This window comes from Polyodon spathula, chromosome 9, assembly GCF_017654505.1.
Source record: "Polyodon spathula isolate WHYD16114869_AA chromosome 9, ASM1765450v1, whole genome shotgun sequence".
Classification (NCBI taxonomy): Eukaryota; Metazoa; Chordata; class Actinopteri; order Acipenseriformes; family Polyodontidae; genus Polyodon; species Polyodon spathula.
This window is the reverse complement of record NC_054542.1, coordinates 425062-446344: the sequence shown is the minus strand read 5'-3', so window position 1 is coordinate 446344 and position 21283 is coordinate 425062. Positions and strand designations below refer to the sequence as shown.

At 36.6% G+C, this 21283-nt stretch overlaps 1 protein-coding gene across 1 annotated transcript; it reads left to right on the top strand.

The window, feature by feature from the left end:
• Window positions 1–2553: 2553 nt before the first annotated feature.
• On the top strand, window positions 2554–20293 carry LOC121321154 (retinoblastoma-associated protein-like). Its single transcript, XM_041260054.1, has 11 exons — window positions 2554–2634; window positions 7345–7463; window positions 13353–13495; window positions 13588–13733; window positions 13961–14065; window positions 14163–14276; window positions 14938–15074; window positions 17906–17936; window positions 18139–18281; window positions 18683–18729; window positions 19183–20293. Exons 1-11 carry the CDS (start codon window positions 2554–2556, stop codon window positions 19254–19256), a joined length of 1140 nt encoding a protein of 379 aa, XP_041115988.1. The 3' UTR covers window positions 19257–20293.
• Window positions 20294–21283: the final 990 nt, after the last annotated feature.

The window sequence follows — 21283 nt, the reverse complement described above, 5'->3', positions numbered from 1 at the left end:
TGTGAAAAATGACAGATTGGCAGGAGCACGTGTGCTCCAGCCTCCGTTCCCAGAGTCGGTGGGGGGGGTTGCTAGTGGTGGGCTGAGGATGCAGATAACAATTGAGCACACTAAATTGGGGAGAAAACCGGGGTAAAAAAATTAGAGATGACTAAATTTAAAAAAAACAAAAAAAAAAAAAAAAAAAAAAACACAGAATTAGATCTACCATTGTTAATAATAATTTGTAATAACAGTACAAACTTCAAAAATGTTTTTAAAAATGATCAATAAAAGGAATAAGTATCATTTGCAAAAATGATTTTTTGTTTAATCTCAAACTTGTATATTGTTAATACAACGAAACATGTTAAACTACACCAAGAGGTTTGTATCTGGCCTACTTTCAGCACACTTAAAATTATCACAACTTTTAATAATGTAATAACTGCATTAAACACATATGCATTACTTGTAGGCCTACCTTAAATTATATTATTATTGTTTATTAAACCTGAGAGTCGCTAAACCCAGTTTTTATCTTTAATGCGTATGAAACAACTGGTGCAAATGCATTATCAAGTAACAGATGGTTCCCTGTTGAATTTATAATACATGAACATCAATAGTTGTTGCATCCCCCTTATGTATATTGAATCTGAAGTGCTCTAAATAGAGTCCAGGATGTTCATTAAGTCATGTAATTATTCACACAAGTGCATTGCTGAATAACAAACCCAGATTTAATAGCTGGTATGAGTATATAATTTAACAAAATAGCTTATCGATAATTAAATAGCTCAACTTATCATTCTTTATACAAAGTATGTATTCTGATATGCGCATAAATTGCGGATATAGGCCACCCTAGGATTTAGTACTAGTGGGGAAAAAATAAGAATGTCATTATAGACAGTTCTACAAATGTACGCTATGGTACTTCCATCATACCACATGTCATATTATGACCTGCGCATGTCGTTACACCCAGAACTGCCACCCTTTGTGTGAAGATTGTGGACTTTGTCTCTACATATAGTTCTCACTTCATGGTGTGTTGTGACTGCTTGCTTGTGGACATCTCCCTTATCTCCAAGATTTATGGCTGGAACCGTCGCTGCTGGCACAGACTCGCACAGCCATTCAATCTCAGATAAGAGGTTTTACTGCAAACACACGTCTCCGTTAGTCCCAGGATTAGGCTTTATTGTTAAGAAGTAATTCCCAGTCTTTTGTCCAAAGTAAACTGCTGTATCTTGCCTATTGTGACAAAGCAAAACATCAAATATGTTACTTTACACTAAACATTTCTTTCAAGTACGAAATGTAACCATTACTGAATGGGTATTTACTGCCTAAAGACCCAAAACCTGAATAGAATATATCAAAGCTGCTGGCAGAGCCTGTGACGCAGTCATGGCCTGCTCCTGAGTGCCATTTTTCCTTTCAAGAATTGACCTGACAGGAGAGCCTATCCAGATAAGTACTTACTGTACTGCTATAGATTTGTTGTGTTTTTACACAAATTTTGTGTAATTTTAGTGATTTAAAAATGCTATTGATCAGAATGGGTCTTGCAGATTGCAAGGGTGGTTTGCAAAGTATAGTTTTTTAAAAGTTCACTTCCAACTGTATTTTCAATCAAATGCACACTACTTTTAAATGTATAATACTTTTCAGTGTTCTGAAATTTGATTTCAATGTTACTGGTACTTCAGTAAAAACTGACAGTAGGCGTTTGGTTTAGACGAATTACTGAAAAAATTGCTGGTCCCTTGAAATTCGTTTTTCCAAACAGTTAAACTGTAGAATATACTGGATCACACAGTCCTAAGTTGATTTACTTCAAAAACAAAGTAAATAATTTTATTGTAACACAAATGAGCGTTAAGTAGAAGTAAAGTATACTCTTTGCACTTCACTTGCTCTAGAAGCTCGCATGACAAAACTATTTAGCTGTCCAGGCCAGCTGCAGTCATTGCATTGCAGGCGCTTGAGTGTATTATTAAAATGGTGCCGCAGGGAATGAATTACGGTATGCTAAGAGGGTCAAAACAGAAGTGTCATTAATTCCTGCTAAAAAAAATGTATCTCCAAAGAAATGAATGCATTAATCTCGGACGTTAACTGCGATTTAATTGACAGCCCTTATATTTGTGGTTGTTTTATTGTCCCCCCCGCCCCTCTAAGACAAGTTTTGAGATCTATTTTTAGGGTTTACAATGCTAAGTAGTAGGGCTGCTACGATTCAATTGAAAATCGATTTTTTTCAATCGCTTCCATTCCTCACTGTATACGTGATGAAGGATTACATTTTTGTAGCGTGCATAATTAAGATTATTTAAGTTTATCAATGAAACTGTACCGAACGCCTTGCCTTGCTATTTACAGTATTTCTGCAAGACAAGCTGTGGATATGCTCCTCTTTTCTTGCTCATGTTAACTAGCATTTGATTTGCTGGTCCCATCCTACCAGCGAATCAGGTGAAGGTTAGGTGGTACAGTATTAACAAGACGCAATGCTGGTGCGTGGTGAGCCGAGGATGCCCTGGCCGACCTAAGCCCTCCCCACCTATGCGTCGCTCCCTGGGAACTCCTGCCCACGTTCGGCAGTGGAATAGCTTGGACTCGAACCGGCGAGCTCCTGGCTATAGGGCATATCCTGCACTCCACGCGAAGTGCCTTTACTGGATGAGTCTTTGTTTTATGGTAGTAGCTGCAGAGGGAAGAGCGAATGACTGAATGGTAAGGATAGCAGATTGGAGCTATGAAGCTATAAATGAGTCCCCTCTATACCATTGTTAAAACATTTTATTGGTTTCTCTAGGAAGCGAGGACAACTGGAAGAAAAAAGGTTTGGTGAAGTACTGGTGAAAATAAGCACAATTAGGTTGTAATGTCCCTCCCAGGCATTCTTCAAGGATAGTAAATGGTTAACATTGTATTAAGTATCTTATACCTATTTGTGAATAGTGGAAGATTTCCTATTCAGAACCCGCTTTTTTGTGGTTTAAGCTCTGTGTGTGTGTGATGCAGACATTTCAAGTAAAACTCTTTAGATTAGGTACCGAGAAGCAGCAGTTAATCATTTCCTCTGCTGCTGGTCACATGTTTGCAGCTGGAGACTCAAGTTGCATTGGAAGCATTGAGGGACCTGGAATAAGCATATAGAAACAAGAACAGAGTATCTCAAAGAAGATGTGAAACCATCTCTTTACATATCTGATAGGAAACTGACAAATACTGGTACGCAAGACTTGCATTTATGACACGCTCAGGATAGGAAATATGGAAACTAAGCGGATCAAACCTGAATTTATAATACGATAACAACCTTAAATGTGATTATACTAATAAACTCAATTGAAGTTAGCCTTATTGTGTATGTTTTCAACTAGTTTTTACATGGAGAGACTACCTAGTTCACAAATGGTTAGCTTGAGACACTAACTATATATATATATATATATATATATATTTTTTTTTTTTTTTTTTTTTTTTTTTTTTGTATACTAAAATGTTTAGGTTGAACTTCTTGGTTAACATCAGAAATATTCCAAGCTGTGTGGGTCTCAATTATTATTTTAACAGTATTTTTGAAGGAATATTTTATTTCGTTATTTTTCATATTTAGTTGTTTTGTAACTTCTACAATGTTAAACCAAACTGAAATACACTTGGAAAATTCTGTACAGACTTTCTTCACACCAAAAACACGCAGATCAGGTTTAATTATGCTTAGGACGTCTTATCACGTAACCAAGATACGAGATTATTGGAATCGGCAACGTGGCTGTTTTCCATGCTTGATTGAAAGGCTTGTACACAGATTTTGATGCATGCTGAATTGTGTGCTAGTCTTGTGATGTGGACCAACATAGCATACAATGTAGCTGCTTTTTACTAGGTCTGTGAAGTTATTTGAAATTACTGTTATAAAGTGAAACATAGGGAGACAAACAGTATACTTTGTGAATGGTAAAGAGTTTGTTTTCCATGTTAAAGTATATATTGCAGGATGAAAATTCCTATTGCACAGCATTTCCCCCCATTTCAGGTTTTAAAATGAGCCTGATTAGCCACAGTAACAAGCTCAGGTGTGTCTTATTAAACTTAGTAAAACCAGGAGTGGCTCAAACTTCCCTGAATCATATTTGTGATGCAATCATGAGTCGCTTGTGAGAAGCCGCACTCCTATTAAATAGTTGTTTTTCAAAAAGACATTGATTATGCAATATGGTTTGAAATGTCTGCAGTAGTCCGTTCATCATGTGACAGATTGGGCCTTGGGAATATGAACTATGCGTACGACATCGGTCATGATGAAACTCATGCAATACAAGATTAAGAAATGTCGTTATTTGGTTTTTGGCAGGATTGCAAAATAGGCCGGTAAAGGAAGTACTAACACAAATGGAGGGTGTGGAAACTTATAAATTTATAATGGATCAGACCATTCTACTTTTTTATAATTTTTTGAATTACACTGTTTGTGACTATTCTTCACAGATAACAGTCCATACATGATCACATTTGTTTACATGAATTAGTTATTCAAGATAAACATCACAATTATTGCAACCCATTCTTCTAGTCGAATAATGGTAGTCACCTAATTTGCAGTCAAAACAGTAATTGGCCATTGCCTTCATCTGGGAACACCTTTTCAGAACAGGTCAGGAGGTAGTTCATTTCACCTGGGCAATTCAAGTAAGTGTAGTACCATCCTAAGCTTTATAGTTGAATTTCATTTGGTTATATAGTCTAAAACATATGGTTGTGGTTTACATCTGTTGCACATTAGCTGATACAGCACTCTTCACATAGAATGAACCTATAAAATGGAGACTATTTTAACGTGCTAACTGTGGATAAGTCCCTTTTAATTGGAAACTCTCACTCACCCTAATACCAGCCTAACATTGGACTGCTTCCAAAAAGCGTATCTATACACAGAATACAATATGAAATGTTTATTTTATTCCTTACACAGAGCAGGGATCACAGTGTGAGATTGCCTCATCCATACCCTGGAAGGACTACCCTCTGAGGAGGTGCAGTCTTTATTCACACTAAGGCCTTGTCTTGTGTTTTGGAAACATATAAGTAAGCAACAGCTTTAATCATTTGTTTTAATTGTTAGAATTATACAATTCAAGGACTGGCCAGGCTTCTTCCCTCAGTAAACAGAATGAAACAGCGGTGGCTAGGTTCTGCATTCTGATTCGAGCCTAATGCTCTAGGAGCTTCTACAGCTGAAACCCAATTCTATCTTTTTAAATTACAGTTTTACTCCAAACCTTCAGCTGAAACATAATCTTACAGTCACTATCATAGTGCGAAATTGCTGTTCAGCCCCCTAGCAGGTTTTCCCGGGTATCGAATCAGCAGCTTGCGGTTAGTTCTACCCAAAAGAAAAAAGTAGTTTTGGGTTGTGTACTTACACGAAAAGCTAAGAGTGAGCGAGAGCATGTTTTATGAAGCAGTTCTTGCCTTTATTTTAGAATTTGAGATTTTTAGCACAAAAGTGCCTCTAAAACAGTTAACCGTCCGTAGCTTACTCTCAGTAGTGCTAAATTTAGAAAAACCAAATTAAAATAGTTTCTTTTTGTGTTTCTAAAATAGTTTAGTTTACCACACAGTTCTGAAAATAGAGCAGCTGGAGCTGCAGTGGAGAACACAGGGGTTCAGTTGCAGGGCTCACAGCCTTGTATGCATAAACAGAACTTGTCCGAAGTCACCAGCACAGGGGGGTAAGTGGAGGTTTTGGAGGAACTCGAGCAAGTCTTGCTTGGTCTTGTTTTTCTCTTTTTAATTACACAGCTTTGTATTGTGACTTCCTTAAATTGCATTCGGAGAAAAGGCTGACATAACATTTGAGATCATTTCATTTTTACTCCCCCTCCAAAAGAAAGGTGAGGTTCTGACAAGTGATGCAATTGTGGTTTTTATTTTTTCTGACCTTTGCAGTTATCACAACACAAACAGGATAAAACCTTACTGCTTGCTCAACAAATCAATGTTTTTATGTGATGCCAAGTGGTTTTCCATGTCCCTTTAGGAAGCTGTATGCCAACTGTTGTCATGCTGTGGAATGTATAGGCGAGACATTCCAGTTTTTATCGATAGGAATGCTAGCAGGGGGACAGCATAAGGGAATTTGTCAAAAAAAAAAAAAAAAAAAAAAAAAAAAAGCCAGTGTAATTGGTTTAAAACACTGGGGTCAATTCGGTCCTGGGTCACAAGAAATGAGTTTGATAGTGTCCTTTTGATGCAGCCAACATTTAAAAAATAACAACCGCCAAGAAACACCATAACATTTGTCATTTAGTACTGGCTACCTGTGTTTGTTAGCTCAAAAAGAAAGCCCTGAATCGATTAGGGTTCTCTTTAAGGAGGCGGTGTGGTCCAGTGGTTAAAGGGCTTCAAATCCCGGCTCAGCCACTGTGTGACCCTGAGCAAGTCACTTAACCTCCTTGTGCTCCGTCTTTTGGGTGAGATGTTGTAAGTGACTCTGCACCTGATGCATAGTTCACACACCATAGTCACTAAGTCACCTTGGATAAAGGCGTCTGCTAAATTAAACAAATAACAATCTTGACAGGCTTGCTGGGCACATTTTACATTGTTTGGACCATTCCTGGACTGTGTATTCCTGTAGCTGACTCCTCCTTTTCTTCTAATACATCCATTACACATAACATACCAAATAAGTTAACTTTCTGCATCTTCTGTAACTATAAGCTGTCTCTAATGCATATGTAATCTACTTAATTTATTTAGCGTCAGTCACAAAAATGTATGTATTTCTCTACCACATAATATGCTCTTCTGCTTTTCCTTTTATTTTTATTTTTCACAGCACAAACCGCTTTGGTTGTTTTATTTCTGTTCAAAGTGACCTACAATGTGTTGCTACTTTTGTCATTTCTGTAAAGGCACAGTTGGTTCAAGTTCTGCAGGGAAATGTTTTTGTTCCATAGCACCACCTAGTGACCGGGAAAGGCAACTACAGTTTTGTAGTAGTTTTTTGGGGGGTATTTTTTTTTTATTGCAGTTTTGCTGCACATGTTTAGTAGATTTCAACTCTTTAAACCATCAAATTTTCATTGGATAAGTACTCTTCACATTTATTGAAATAAAATAAAAAAATCAATGTAAGATGCTTATAAAGCTACCAATTCAATTCAAAACTTAACGTGTAGCTTTGCAGACTTTTTTTATTTCTGTTTCAACTTTCACAGTGTGAGGTATTTGAGGAACTGAATTATCTGTGACATTTTACTTTGGCCAATAAATCCGTAGTGTGTGTGTAATATATTTATATATATTTCAGTGGTCCAAGTTTTTTCTTTGTCTCCCTAGGACTCTGCTCTGTTTGAGCTACTAAAACAGTCGAAAGAACAGGAAGGCCATGTGGACCATGCCGAGCCCCCCAGCACACTGAACCTGCCCCTGCAACACAACCACACAGCGGCAGACCTGTGAGTGCCCCAGGACAGCTCCAAAGAAACCTTCCGAGGGTTTCTGTTGTCTGTGACCTTTTTATTACTTGTTTTACAGTGTGTGTCCAGCTACTCTAGCTATTTAATACCACAGCTACTGTTGACATCAATCCCGGTTATGCTCGTGTCTCAGAATTCAACATGGTTTTGTTTTTATTTTTGTTACCCCTTTTGTCCAGATGGCAGATCCAAGAAGTTTTTTTTTTTTAGTGTAACATGATTGTATCACTTTTCCAAATTATACAGTGCTGTCTTGTTTTATGATTTGATAATTCACAGATCCGGTTAATTCTTAGCGAGGGCATGTTGACATTGTTTTGTGTACAGTATAAGGATCAATCACTAAGTCACTGTTCAGTGTTTGTTACAGTTTAGTGATGCAAGAGTCAGATTGCTAGGAGGCACTGTGTAATATTTCATTACTCATTTTTCCACAGCACTACAGCCTGTCGGCATTACCGTACTTAACTGTACGTTATGTAATGTCAGTTAGTTTGTTAACTTTTAATGTCAGACATTGTTGAAACAATGGGTTACTAAATGAAATTGTTAATGAAAATTAGAAGAAAAAAACAAACATTTATTTGAAATATGACTGGTGTTTGTTACAAGACATGCATTTCAACCAACCAAACCTTGTTTTATTACCCATTTTTGTGTATAAATAAGTTTTTAAAAATGTACACAAAAAGATTAAAACATTAAAAAATTGTTTCTTTTCAGGACGTTTCAGGCAAAAGCCCTTCTTCAGCTGTTTAATCAGACAGGATACACAACAAACAGGATACACAAACAGCTGAAGGGCTTTTACCCAAAACATCCTGAAAATAAAATATTTTTAATCCTTTTAAACTTTGAGTGTATATTTTTTAAAAACCTTTTCTCTCATATGCCTTCAATTTTGTACACTGCAGTGTGTGTGTATATATATATATATGTATATAGATAGATAGATAGATAGATAGATAGATATATAATAATAAATTTCAAAATAACATTTACCCTTGGCTTGGATTAATTTACCGTAAAAATCGTTGTATAGGTTGCACTGGTGTAAAAGTCCCTCCACCCTTTTTGAGAATTTTAGGAAAACACCTTTTGTCTGTTTTTAAAATACTTTTTCACAATTAGAATTTTTTTTTTCCTATGTGCTCAGAACCGATTTAAATAAAGAAAAATACACAGGTTTTTTGTCTTTAGTTTTTAAAATATTCAGTTTTTCAAAATTAGAATTAATTGTTCCTATGTGCTCAGAACTGATCAAAATATAGATATAATACTACAGTACTGTAGTTTCCAAATTAACAGTGTTTGCAACTGACAAATTCCTTGAATAATTTTAATAATTAACAGCGTTAAAATCAAGTTATACATCAAATCAAATCTGCAAACAGTATTTTATTTTACTGTCAAGTACCCAAACAGCAAGAACAAAACTTGCTTTACTAAACATTTTTTCCAAAACCATGCTTGGACAATAGTTCCCGCTGCATTGGCTTTTACAGATTCGTTGTATTAATTCAGATTGTAAAGAAAAATATTAAACAGTGCTGCTTACGTCAATTAAAGCAAAAAAAAAACTACAAAGGTCTTTTAAACAATGGCATTCAAAGCGTCTAGTGGATTTCACACCAAAGGCATTCAAATAATTAGAACACAAGAAACGGCAAACCTGTGATGCACAAGATATGAATTATTATTAAATAATATAGGTATTAATTACTACTCGTTCATGTGTGTGATGGAGCACTGTCCCGTAAAATAAAAACCTAAACAGCCATAGTTAAAACAAATAAATAAAAGAACACCGCGCGAATAAGAAAGAGAAAAAATATTGTCTTATTAATAATAATAATAATAATAATAATATCCTTCTGCTGACTGTTTACGTTTCTCAACCTTTCCATTTCCAAATGCTGCTCATAACACTGCTTTTGCAGGCTATGTTTCAATAGGTTTATATTAATTACTGCCTGCCCACTCTTTTTTTCTTTCATCGGCTTTTAACTACATCTCAGTCACAAGACTTGCAAAATAAGTAAAACACGCAACAGTATAGTACTTGTGGTTCACTAAAGCACTTTAACAAGAACATAACCATTAAGATGTTGCATATTTTTAATATGTAGGCTACGGTTCGTAATCATAAAAAAACTAAACTTTATACAACTATTCAGTTTAAAGACAGAGTTTGTGTTTGAAACACGGGGCTGTCTTCATGCTGTTCTCCACAAGTAAGTAGTAAGAATTTAAACAAAGGTTATACACATTATATGTATATATGTAGTCATTTGATTCAGATGGAGTTTTTTTTTTTTTTTTTTTTTTAACACGTCTCATTTTATGTTGCTGTTAAAAATCCTTAAGAGTTTTCTTGTTTTCTTTACTGTAGCTATATTTGTTTCCATTATCTTCAAGGAAACATTTCATTTCGGCAATATCTACTGTTTTAATCAATCTTTTTCGGGCCGATCTCTTTTTTTGTGTTAAGGAAATACAGTAGGGGCTACCTGTTTGTTGTCATGCTGACGAGGGGTGAAAGCTGGAGTGTGATTGGTTAGAGAGACAAATTTATGCCTGACACACACAGAAAAATAGGACAAGGTCTATTTTTGAAGCAGTCAGTTTTACGCGACGTGTCCAGTGTGAATGCCTCCAGAGGATGTGTAATATTCTGAAAAATGAAGTTTACGCTGGATTTTAACGCGATGCGCTCAGTGTGAAAATACCTTAACCAGTTAACAAGACATCTTAATGTTGCACACGGGGCAGTACAATCGCTTAAACTTCCAGCTTTACAATGGTACATTCCTTTTGTTTTGCTAACCACAACCAGAACCATACACATACTTTACAAGTGTACCACTGAGTTGCACTGACCTGTAAAACAAGTTACAGTATGTATTAGTCATTCAAAGTACTCCATTCAAACAAAATGTTTTCTACATCGGGCCATAAACACTTTCCTCCTCTCTCAGCTTGTTAATCTTTTGCCATATTTAAGTTTGTCTTTGTTTCGTCTCCAGACATGTACTGTATTTTCAATATTGCGATTCAGCAAATTCAGCAATACGCAATTTCAAATCTGTTGTGTAGCATTTTCGTTTTTTTGTCTGACTATCTTACTTTATCCAGTCTCAAAGACAGACACCTGCATTGCAGTTACAACAATGCAAAACTTGATATGTTTACTCGGCTTTCTGTTTTCTACGGATCCCAGGGCGGGTTCAGTCTGAATGTTGACAAATCAGTGGCTCGGGAGGGTGGGAATAAGGAAATTCATAGAGATTGACAGCTGTTGTGTTAACAGTGAAGCAGTATAGCTGTGACGTTTTCATATTCCAAAGATTGGTAACTTTAACCACTGTTTTTTTTTCCTCTGTGTAAACGCGTCTGGGTTGAGAGGAGGTCAGTCAAGAGTCTGAAAGCTTGTGTTTAACATTCAAAATGATTAAGGGTATTGAGAGTAACTAATTAAAACTGTTAGTTAGAACAGTGGTTTTTTGTTTCTGCCTAGCAACATGACCTGAATGATGTAGATCCTGAAAAAATAAATCGGGTTGTTGACAGTTAAGTTTGTGTGAGCCATAACCGTGGCTGGGTAGAGATCCCATTGTGGCACTGGTACAGTAGGTTGATATTACACACACTGGCACATACGTCACACTGGTCTATTAGTCACTCTCCTCTTTTAAGGGCCCCACAAAAATTCCTAGAAGATCGACTTATACAACAATTTTTACGGTAATACAAAATTTATATAATACATTGTTATTATGCTATATGACGTATATAACTCTGGATATTAAACTATCAGAATTTATCATAGTCCAGTCGCATTCCCTTTTCATGTTTTGACTAAGATCAATTTTGTTTTCCTTGGGTCCTTGACAAGAGCTGAAGCATTATCCTCAGTTTGTGTGCAACAGATGAAATCAGACCAGGCAACCAAGGTTAAAAAAGAGGACACCTTTTAAGCCGGTTGCTTCCCATTTGCCTTTCTCACACAATGGAAGCAGAATGGTTCTCAACCAGAGGTTCACACATTCCATAGAACCAGGGTTACATGTTGGAAGTTACCAAGTTTTTCTTTTTTTTTTTTTTTTTTTTTTGCAGGGATAGGTCCATTGAGATGAAACACATCTCCAGAACAAGAACGTCTCAGGGGGAATGCAGGCAGGACAGCTCAGACAGTGTTCACTTTCAGAAGTAGTGCAGTGAACTATAGTAATACAGTAAACTAGTCTTAATCCAAACACCTTGTGTGCCCAAATGAGCTGTAACCACATTACTTACTAGTAATCCAGTTATATTTATAGGACAATGCACGATGATGGTAGCTGCAGAAGCTAAATTTTTTCATAAATGTAAATTAATCCAAATTTTTCTCTTTTGTTAGAAAAAACTTTGACTAACATGAATTAGTTAATCTAGTTGTGGCACAATTTACACAAAAACACCAGTAAACTAAACTTAGGTTTTTCAAAATCAATTCACAGGAGGTCAGCAAGGAAGTCTCTCTGTTTTGGTCCTTGGAAAGGCTTTTTTATTGTATCTTTACCCCCATCCTCCCGTGTTGAATGTACCAGAAGAGACCAGATACAGTACATAAAAGGCAATTTTCACACAAAAAAGCACGTATTGTATTCAGACAGCATGCAGTAACAGAATTGAGAACTGGGATTCTGTTGGCTTACACCCATGACATTCACATTGTACAAGTCAAAATCAGATTTTAATGATCACAGGCTATATTAAGGGTATTATGTCTCATACAGCTTTAGAAATCATTTAACATATGATATCATTTAAGAAGGTTGTTGTGATATGTGTTTATCAGCTGTGTTACACGTTAACCGTGCCTTGCCATACCTTGATGTTTAAATTCCTAAAAGAGCTGGCTTAAGAAACATGTCCTTTCTAGGGGAAGGAATGGGAAATTCCCATTTATAAAACTTAACTTTCCTGCACGCAGCAGCTGGCACTTGTTTGTTTCACAGAATGAAATAGTGGCAGGTAGGTTTCAATGATAAAGGAAGCGTGTGTGCAGCTAAAACCTTTAGGGAATTGAACTTATAACCAGGTCTGCTTTCTGACCAGTTATAGTGTGCAAAATGCTTTATAAAGACATGATAGACATGGGGTACAGCAACTACATCTCCTAGTCCTAAGGCCTAATTTTAACATAATGTACTGATGTTGTGCCGTACCATTTCAAGAGTATAACGAGGGAACCCTGACCCTGCCAATTTTAATCAAATGAAGACACACTGTTCCTGGTTTGTTTAATTAACACAATTAAAGCAGGGTGTTTTTGTTTCACATGCAATTAAACTAGGATCGTCTCCCACTTAGACCAGGTTGAGAATTAATTAAAGAGGGTGTGAGACTGCCTCCTGAGGCCTTGGGAGGATCTGTTTACACTCAAATGTCATTCCCTAACTTCTGTTTATAAATACCAGTGACTGGAAAATGATTACTGACGATGATTAGATGTCATGGGCATATGTTAATTACAGAGTGTCTTACTTCTTATGATTTGTGTATGACGGGGTGGGTGGATTTTCCTGGACAAAAAAAAAATGTGTGTCTGTGTGTGTGTGTCTGTGTGTGTGTGTGTCTGTGTGTTTGCCAGACCATAAACACTTTCATTTTACTTTAGGCACACCTCTGTGGTTCATGTGTAGTGTACAATTTTTTACATGTCGATAGAGTGGGTAGTCAGCACAGTCATACCTGTGTATTCCACAATGATGACATTTCATTCCAAAAAACAAATTCCAACTAGTTAAACTTGGGCGCCTATTGCAAACGGCAAATACAGAAAACTGAACTTTTTGCTGGACGTTTTGTTTTGCTGGTGTGCAGGTACCTGTCTCCTGTCAGGTCTTCTTGGAAGAAAGCCTCCTCCATCAATGGCAGTGTGCCGCAGACAGCCCCCTCGGCGCCATCGCAGCAACCACCTCCGAAAACGCAGAAATCTACCTCGCTCTCTCTGTTCTACAAGAAAGGTCAGGGAACGGACTCATTTACAGTAATTGCCCCGTTCTGTGTTTTGGTGACAACCTTGTCTGTATATTCTGACTGTGCCTTTCCTCCTCAGTTTACCGTCTGGCGTACATGCGGCTAAACATGCTGTGTTCTCAACTGTTAAAGGGCCAGCCTGAACTGGAACCAATCATCTGGACCCTCTTTCAGCACACACTGCAGAACGAGTATGAACTCATGAGGGACAGGCATTTAGATCAGGTACAATACTGCACTCTGAATTAGATCACAATATGTACTAATACTGACTTTGTCCTTCAAGTAGGATTATCATTATCTCCTACTGGAGATAAAATCTCCTGCAATGGGGATATAGTGGTGGTGATATATAGAACATAGGTACAACATTAACATTTTTGTACATATATATATATTTGTAATGATGTTCTGAAATCTATTGTTTAACTGATTCTGTACCTCTTTTTCAGATCATGATGTCTGCCATGTACGCTATTTGTAAGGTGAAGAACGTCGACCTGAGGTTTAAGACTATCGTAACTGCCTACAAAAACCTGCCAAATACAAACCAAGAGGTAATTGGTAAATAGGTGATTTTTTTTACCAGGCTGCAGCGTTTGAATTTATTACCAAAGGTTTGAACCCACTGACAAATCTGCTGTTTCCATCCAGACATTTAAGCGAGTTCTCATCCGAGAGGGACAATACGACTCCATCATAGTCTTCTATAACCTGGTTTTCATGCAAAAGCTGAAGACGAATATCCTGCAGTATGCCTCTACCAGGGTGAGTTTTATAGGCAGAATTATAGATGTACATTTTTTCCTTCATATTCAAGTTTTGAATATAGTGCTCACAAATGGTCAATGTCACTGACTACAGTCATGAATGTTTCCATAATTAGGACCAAACAGTTATGTGTTACAGAACCTACTTTACCTTTAGCTTTATCCCCTTGTCCATATCGTGGCAATATGTTTTTGTAAACCATCAATTTGATTCTGTTTTTAAAAACTCAGCTGGAAATACATTCCTCAACTTTTACGTGGGAGCATTCCCTGGGAGAAAGGGGATTTCCCCTGTTTGAGCACCACAGAGTGTCCAGTTCATGCTCCCTTTTGCAATACCCGTTTTTTGAGTGAAATCATGAATACATCTTTATATACGTTTGCAAAACCATCAATGCGTCAAATACAAAAAAGTAAATAATAATTGACTGTGTCTTAAAAGATGATTTTAACCTTTTGTAGGAGTGCATTGTATTTAAAGAAGTTAGAAGAATTCTGACTACCACTATCATTGTGAGCCTTGGACAGATTGTCTGGATTCGAACCCAGGCCTCTAGATGTGCAAGGCACAAGAAGCTAGTGAATGAACCTGTTGCTCTGCCAGCAATATATTTTTATTCCAATAATGTCCTCTTTTTTTCTTTTTTTTTTGCTCGCAGCCACCAACTCTCTCCCCGATCCCCCACATTCCTTGCAGCCCGTACAAGTTTCCCAACTCTCCCCTGAAGGTTCCAGGAAGCAACAACATCTACATCTCGCCCATGATGTCTCCCACCAAGATGACTCCTAGAACAAGGTGAGAATGGGGAAGGGGCTGAAGCAGAAGATTCTCAAGGAATGGTTCAGTTGAAAAGTGCTTGAAAGAATACGTGTTTTTCTAGAATTTATTTGGAGCAGCATTGCAGTGTGATGAGAATGCAACACAACGCCCAGACTGGTGTAATCATCACATTTTATACATTTTTGTGTTAATGGTATTTTAGAAACAACAGAACTTTCATCCACCAACCAGGGAACTAACACATGTATATCTTCACAAAACAAATACAAACTTATATATAATCTCAAACAAATAATTATAGGAGGAATGTTTTGTAGTAAAAGTTTTGCTTTTGTGGATAAGGAAAAAAGTTACAAGAAATAGCCAATTCACTTATCTTTGGCAGTCGATATCTTTGGCAGTCAATCTCAGATTGTTATTAACCTTCCTCACAATTCTTCTACTTGGTGAAATAACCTTCTTTCTTCCAGACCGAGGGAGCGTTGTGACAGCACCATGAGTCTTGTACTACTTGAGAATAGAAACAGTAGTTGAAATTGGGATATTCAAATGCTTTGAAATCTTGTGTCCGTCTCCAGCTTTGACAATAAATAATTTTCTGCCTTCAGATAGATCTTTACCTTTTCTCCCCATATTGACTTATTGGTAATGACATCAATCATCCTATACCGAACCCTTTTATACTCTCTAAGAATGTTCACCTACAATCCAGCATTTTCTAGACTTTGGTTTTGCATTATCATATTGAAATTTATATCACCTTGTAGACAATACTATCATAGCATCAAAGGGTATGAGTACTTTTTAAATGAGCATTTTTGGACTTCTGCAAAAAAAAAATTGCTGAAATAAATAATTGTAGACATCTATTTCTTGTAACTTTTTTTTTTTTCCTTGTCCACAAAAGCAAAACTTTTGCTACAGGAGATTTTTTGTAAAATTTGTTTTCGTGAAATTTCCAGAAATTATAAATTTCTATTGGGGTATGTAAACTTTTGACTACAACTATATATTAAATAAATAAATACATAAAATCAATCCAGGGCTGCCAATGGAACATGAAACAAGCAATGTGATTGGTTGAGCAAGATTCTAGCTGTCTGTATATTGGCTGGATACGGATAGTTGGAGCCTCATCACATTATTAGAAATCACTGTGCTGCCTCACAGAATTTAAAGTAACGGTAACCATCTTGTTTACAGTTACAGATGTACAGCAGTAACTATAAAACTGAGTGACCAATTACCAGCAAAATTTCCCAAAAGTAGTAAGTAGACATGCCAATTTAGATGAAGAACAATTAAATGAACTGAAAGATAGCAAAAGAGAAAAAAATACCAAAAAAAACAAACCACTGTCTTATAGTTTACACTCACTCCCCCCGTTTGTCACTTCACATAATGTATTTTAGTGGTTTGTAAATGCAACAGAAAAAGACACTTCTGCACATTACCCACCCCTCTCCGACACAGACCTTGAAAAGTTAGTGAAATCAGAGACGTTGCTGAATTTATTTTTATTCCTCCTGTCTGTTCTGCTCAAACATTGTGTCTGCACTGTCAGTGACAGGAAAAGTAATTCTACCGTCTCAGCTCTGCCCCCTGGTGTATGTTTTCAATGGCAATGTCCACAATATATAAAAAAAGTACTTTCTTTTGCATGTTCCAATTAAATTAATTTACTCAGCTTAACTTAGTGTGCAGTTAAAAATTATAAGTTGGACTACTTTATTGGTGTAAGGATATTTTAATAAAAAACGAATAATTTTTTGCCCTAAACATGATTTATGCTTTTTTTTTTTTTTTTTTTTTTTTTTTTATTCAATTCCACTGTTTTAACTGGATTGTTTAGAAATGCAATAAAGCCCTTCAGGGTGTCCGTATACATCGAATATACAGACTTCTTGTCTTCGTCTTGCGCCGCACAACGCCCTGAATTGTCCGTATACTCGATGTATAGACACCTTGCCGGGCCTTATTGCATACATATATACACACACACACATAGTATAAACAAAAGCTTAATTTTGTTTATCATTTTTGTAACACTGCAGTTATACCTCCTTTCAAAACAATAAAACACAAATAACACGCGCTACACAGTCTCATAATACATAAATCATCACAATAATAAACAAAGAAACACAGTCGTAGTGCCTTCTTTTCAGGGTCCCATGGCTTTCAGTTCTTAGAAGTCGTTAATTTTCTTTCCATTCCCATGTCTTTTTTTTCCTCTTGGGAAGATTCCCACATGCATTGCTCTTTGACATGGTTAGGAATGCATTTCCAGCTCATCTTTAATCCCTCTGCCTTGTGGCAATACTGGGCTGTGTTTTGGAACACAAAACAGAATTAAGAAAAGTAGTAACGCTTGTACATATCTTGTTGAAAAGGAGACAGAAAATACACTTTATTAAATGTAAAATGTTACATGCATCTCTCACCACTCCTGTAAATCTCCAATTAGATCTATCTATAGAAGAATACATCGCCATGACCTACATCCACCATGTGCATTTAAAATGATATAAGGATTAAAAGTGTGGCATACATAACTAACCACACATTTGAATATATTTAGTGTATGTTGAGTAAATGCATGTGACACTGTGGTGCTTTCAAAACTGAATTGAACTAACTTAAGAAAAGTGATAAGGTATGTAAACCCTCTAGTTGTGGATAGAGCTTCACTGTTAAGGTCATGTCAAGGTCAATCTGCATATCAGAGCAGTAAGATGTATCAGTGGTTTTATTTATTGATGAAAGCTTGTCATGTGAGAGAAGCTACACATTAATGGCAGCTTCTATTCCTTCTTGTAACCATCTTTTTTGGTTTTTATCTGCAGAATCCTTGTATCTATTGGTGAATCTTTTGGGGTAAGTTTGTTCATTAACTTGCAGAAGACTATTCTAAATGATTCAGTCTTCAGAAAACATCAGAACCTGCTTAGGATGTGAAGGTTTATTCGTTTATGACTTGCATTCAAGAGAAATGATTACGTTTTGGTAAATAAAAAACATTTCAACTGTGTAATTGTGTTAAGAAATGGCTATTGAATATAAGCTTCTGCTATTTTAGGCCTCAGAGAAGTTCCATAAGATCAACCAGATGGTGAGCAGCAGTGAGCGGTCTCTGAAGAGAGGGCTTGACATGAGCAGTGCCCCCAAGCCTCTCAAAAGGCTACGATTTGACACAGATGGGCAGGACGAGGCAGACAGCAGGTAAGGAATATGAAACGCAGTTCTGTGGGCGCATCTGTTTATTACTCAGGGTCACAGAACAATCGGCTCCATTTTAATTCTCCAGTGTTACTGTGATTGTAATGCCAATAATTTCACAAATAGCCTTTGTCTCTAGTTTATAAAGTAGAAATATGTGCTTGGAAAGGGTTACGTTAGTCTGACCCATTTTCTGGGCAGTGAAAATGCAGCTATGTAGTACTTCTAATTTTATGTTGTGTCCAAGGAGACGCTGTGGTATGACATAATAAACACTATACTTTTAATTGAAAAGGTTGGACCTTGTACACTATTTGATAAGTGCTTTTAATAGGTCTGTAACCACAGTGTCTGCAGGATTACATAAATAACTTCTGTTAATGAATTTATTTTCCAATTTTTAGCAAACCTACTGGGGAATCTAAGTTCCAGCAGAAGCTGGCTGAGATGAGTATGTTTTTGTGTTTTTCTTGTTTTTCTTTTCCTTTTATGGATGCTGAGGGCTCAGCTGAGGCCAGGACACAACTGAAATTCTATCACAGGGCTGGGGTTTGACGACTGTTTGTCACAAGTTAAATGAGTTGGTAGTTTTATCCTCAGTGGACAGCAGTCTACATCACCAAAACCACCACACAATTTAACAGAATTGGTGCTTTTGTGGCCAACGACTGGATGTGCATAGAGACTGAAGCACTTAGTCAGCCTAAAAAGCTGAGTTTTGAGGACTGCTCGAGGGACAGTGTGGCCACTTGTTGTACTAGCCTGAGCTGTGACTGAATGGAGGGCGCCACTGTCTTCAGTGCTTCCCATACAACACCTTTCATGAGACACAGAACTCGTGACGAAAATATATTTTGGCTTTTAAATATACACATTACGAAGATGTATGTGTTTGTGTTTGCAGCCTCAACAAGAACCAGAATGCAGGAACAAAAACTGAAAGATGTGGCCGATGCATTGAAGAGGGATGAAAAGTGAAGCCACCCATCACCTCAGGGGAAGAACGCTCTAGTCTGCTAGACTTTCGCGTCATAACATTGTTTATTTTTGTTATTTTTTTATTGTTTTTTTAATTTTTGTACATTTCATAATGTGGTAGTTTAAATTCATGTGCACAAAATATGTGCAGTTCTTTTTAATTTATACTCCTGTGTGGTTTGTATTTTTTATTTAAAAGTTGTTTTGGGTTATTGAACAAACCTACAAATGTGCCTATAAAAGCCCAATGTCATCTGCAAAGACAGAGGCTTTTAAAAGTTTTGATAAATGCACTAATTCTTTTTGCCCACATTTGTGTTGCTAGAAATGTGTGCTTATTAGTATTTTAGTTGTCTCTCCACAAATGGTGTGGGCATCTTATATTCTTTTCCAAATGGACATTGAAAAACTATGTAACTGACCTCTTTATTAACAGTTTCTTGTGTGCCAGACAGCATTTATCCCTGCTGTTAACTTATGCCGTGTCTTCCTGAAGTTAAATCTCGTAAGTTACCGTCTTTTGGTGCCAAATCGAGGTCTATGATAGTCACGTATGTGTCATACCCTCTGTGACAGCTCTGATACTGGAGACGGTTGCACCGCCCTCGTTTGATGTATAGGTCTCGTCAGTTGTAGTTATCTTTGAAAGTACACGTCTTCTTGTGTTAAAGTACTGTTAATGTTACAGGTCATTTTTATTGAACCTCATCGGATAGAACCTGTTAAAGGTGCAATAACCAGTGATTCATTGCCATGTCTCACACGTTCCTTGTTTTGCTGTTGGTTTTTTCTTTTATTAATATTTCATGTTGACAATGGAAGTTTGGTGGAAGTGCTTGTTTCCACAGTTTATATGAAGCATTGCCATCCGAGTGCAATACCATTACCTGGAATTGTGTTGTGTTTGTGAGGTGAGACCTTTTTGAAAATCTTGGTTATTACACCTTTAAAGAGTTACTCAACAGGCTGTAGGGTTTAAAACACAATGCATTACTTTCCCCAATTTCTGCTTTTGTTGTATGTATTCCTGCAATATTTTTTTCAACATAACGGACTGTTTTGATATTTAATATTTATATCCCTGGTCATAAATCAGTTTTGATTACTTTTATTTTAGTTTTACATCAGTTATGCATTGGGTCTTTCAATCAAAATGTCTTCTGAAATCACAACACCTATGCTGTTGTGTTGCTTAGAATGTAGAGTTCTTGCTTAGGGTTGTATTACTGGTTATTCCACATTAACCCACCAACATAACGCATGCATTTATTTATTGCCATTTTATGGCAAGAGTGGGCAGGTAGAGTCCTGACAAACATGGCTGACAGATGAATCCGTCAAAATGCTGAATTTTGTGAGAGAAGCAAGGAACCAATTAAATGTTGTGATTTCAGAAGACATTTTGACGGTAAGACACCATGCCAAACCAGTAAAAAAAAAAAAAAAAAAAATAAAAAAAAAAAAAACTAAAGTAACTGATTCATGAGCAGTGACATCAAAGCAATAGCAATTATGTTGAAAAGGTTATAGCAGGAATATTTTCAACAATGCACAAATTGGGGAAAAGTATTGCGGTGTGTTATAAACCCTACAGACTATTCATTAACTCTTAACTTAAAACATGTTTTTCATAAAATGTGATTTTCCAGGTACTTGCACTCTATTATTCATATTATGATTTCTCCTCACGTGGCCTACAATGACTTGACTGTTATCAAACTAAAAAAGGATCGTTAGATACCTGTGAATCATAACCTTATACAGACACAATGGCCCAAAACAAGAAGTACCGGTAATAGTATTAGAAACATTTAATATGCAGGGTATTTTGGTTGTTTTTAGAGTTTTAGATGACCAAGACATGTTGCAAAGGAGTAATGTCAAGGTCTTTTGTTGGTCCACAGCTGGCTGGAAAAATGCAATTCCTTGAAAATCATTTTTTTCTCACCTGATAGATGAAAATATGCCCATCATAGATTTATGCTTGTCTATTGGCTCAACAGCCTGGCTTTAGTGTTGGTTGTATT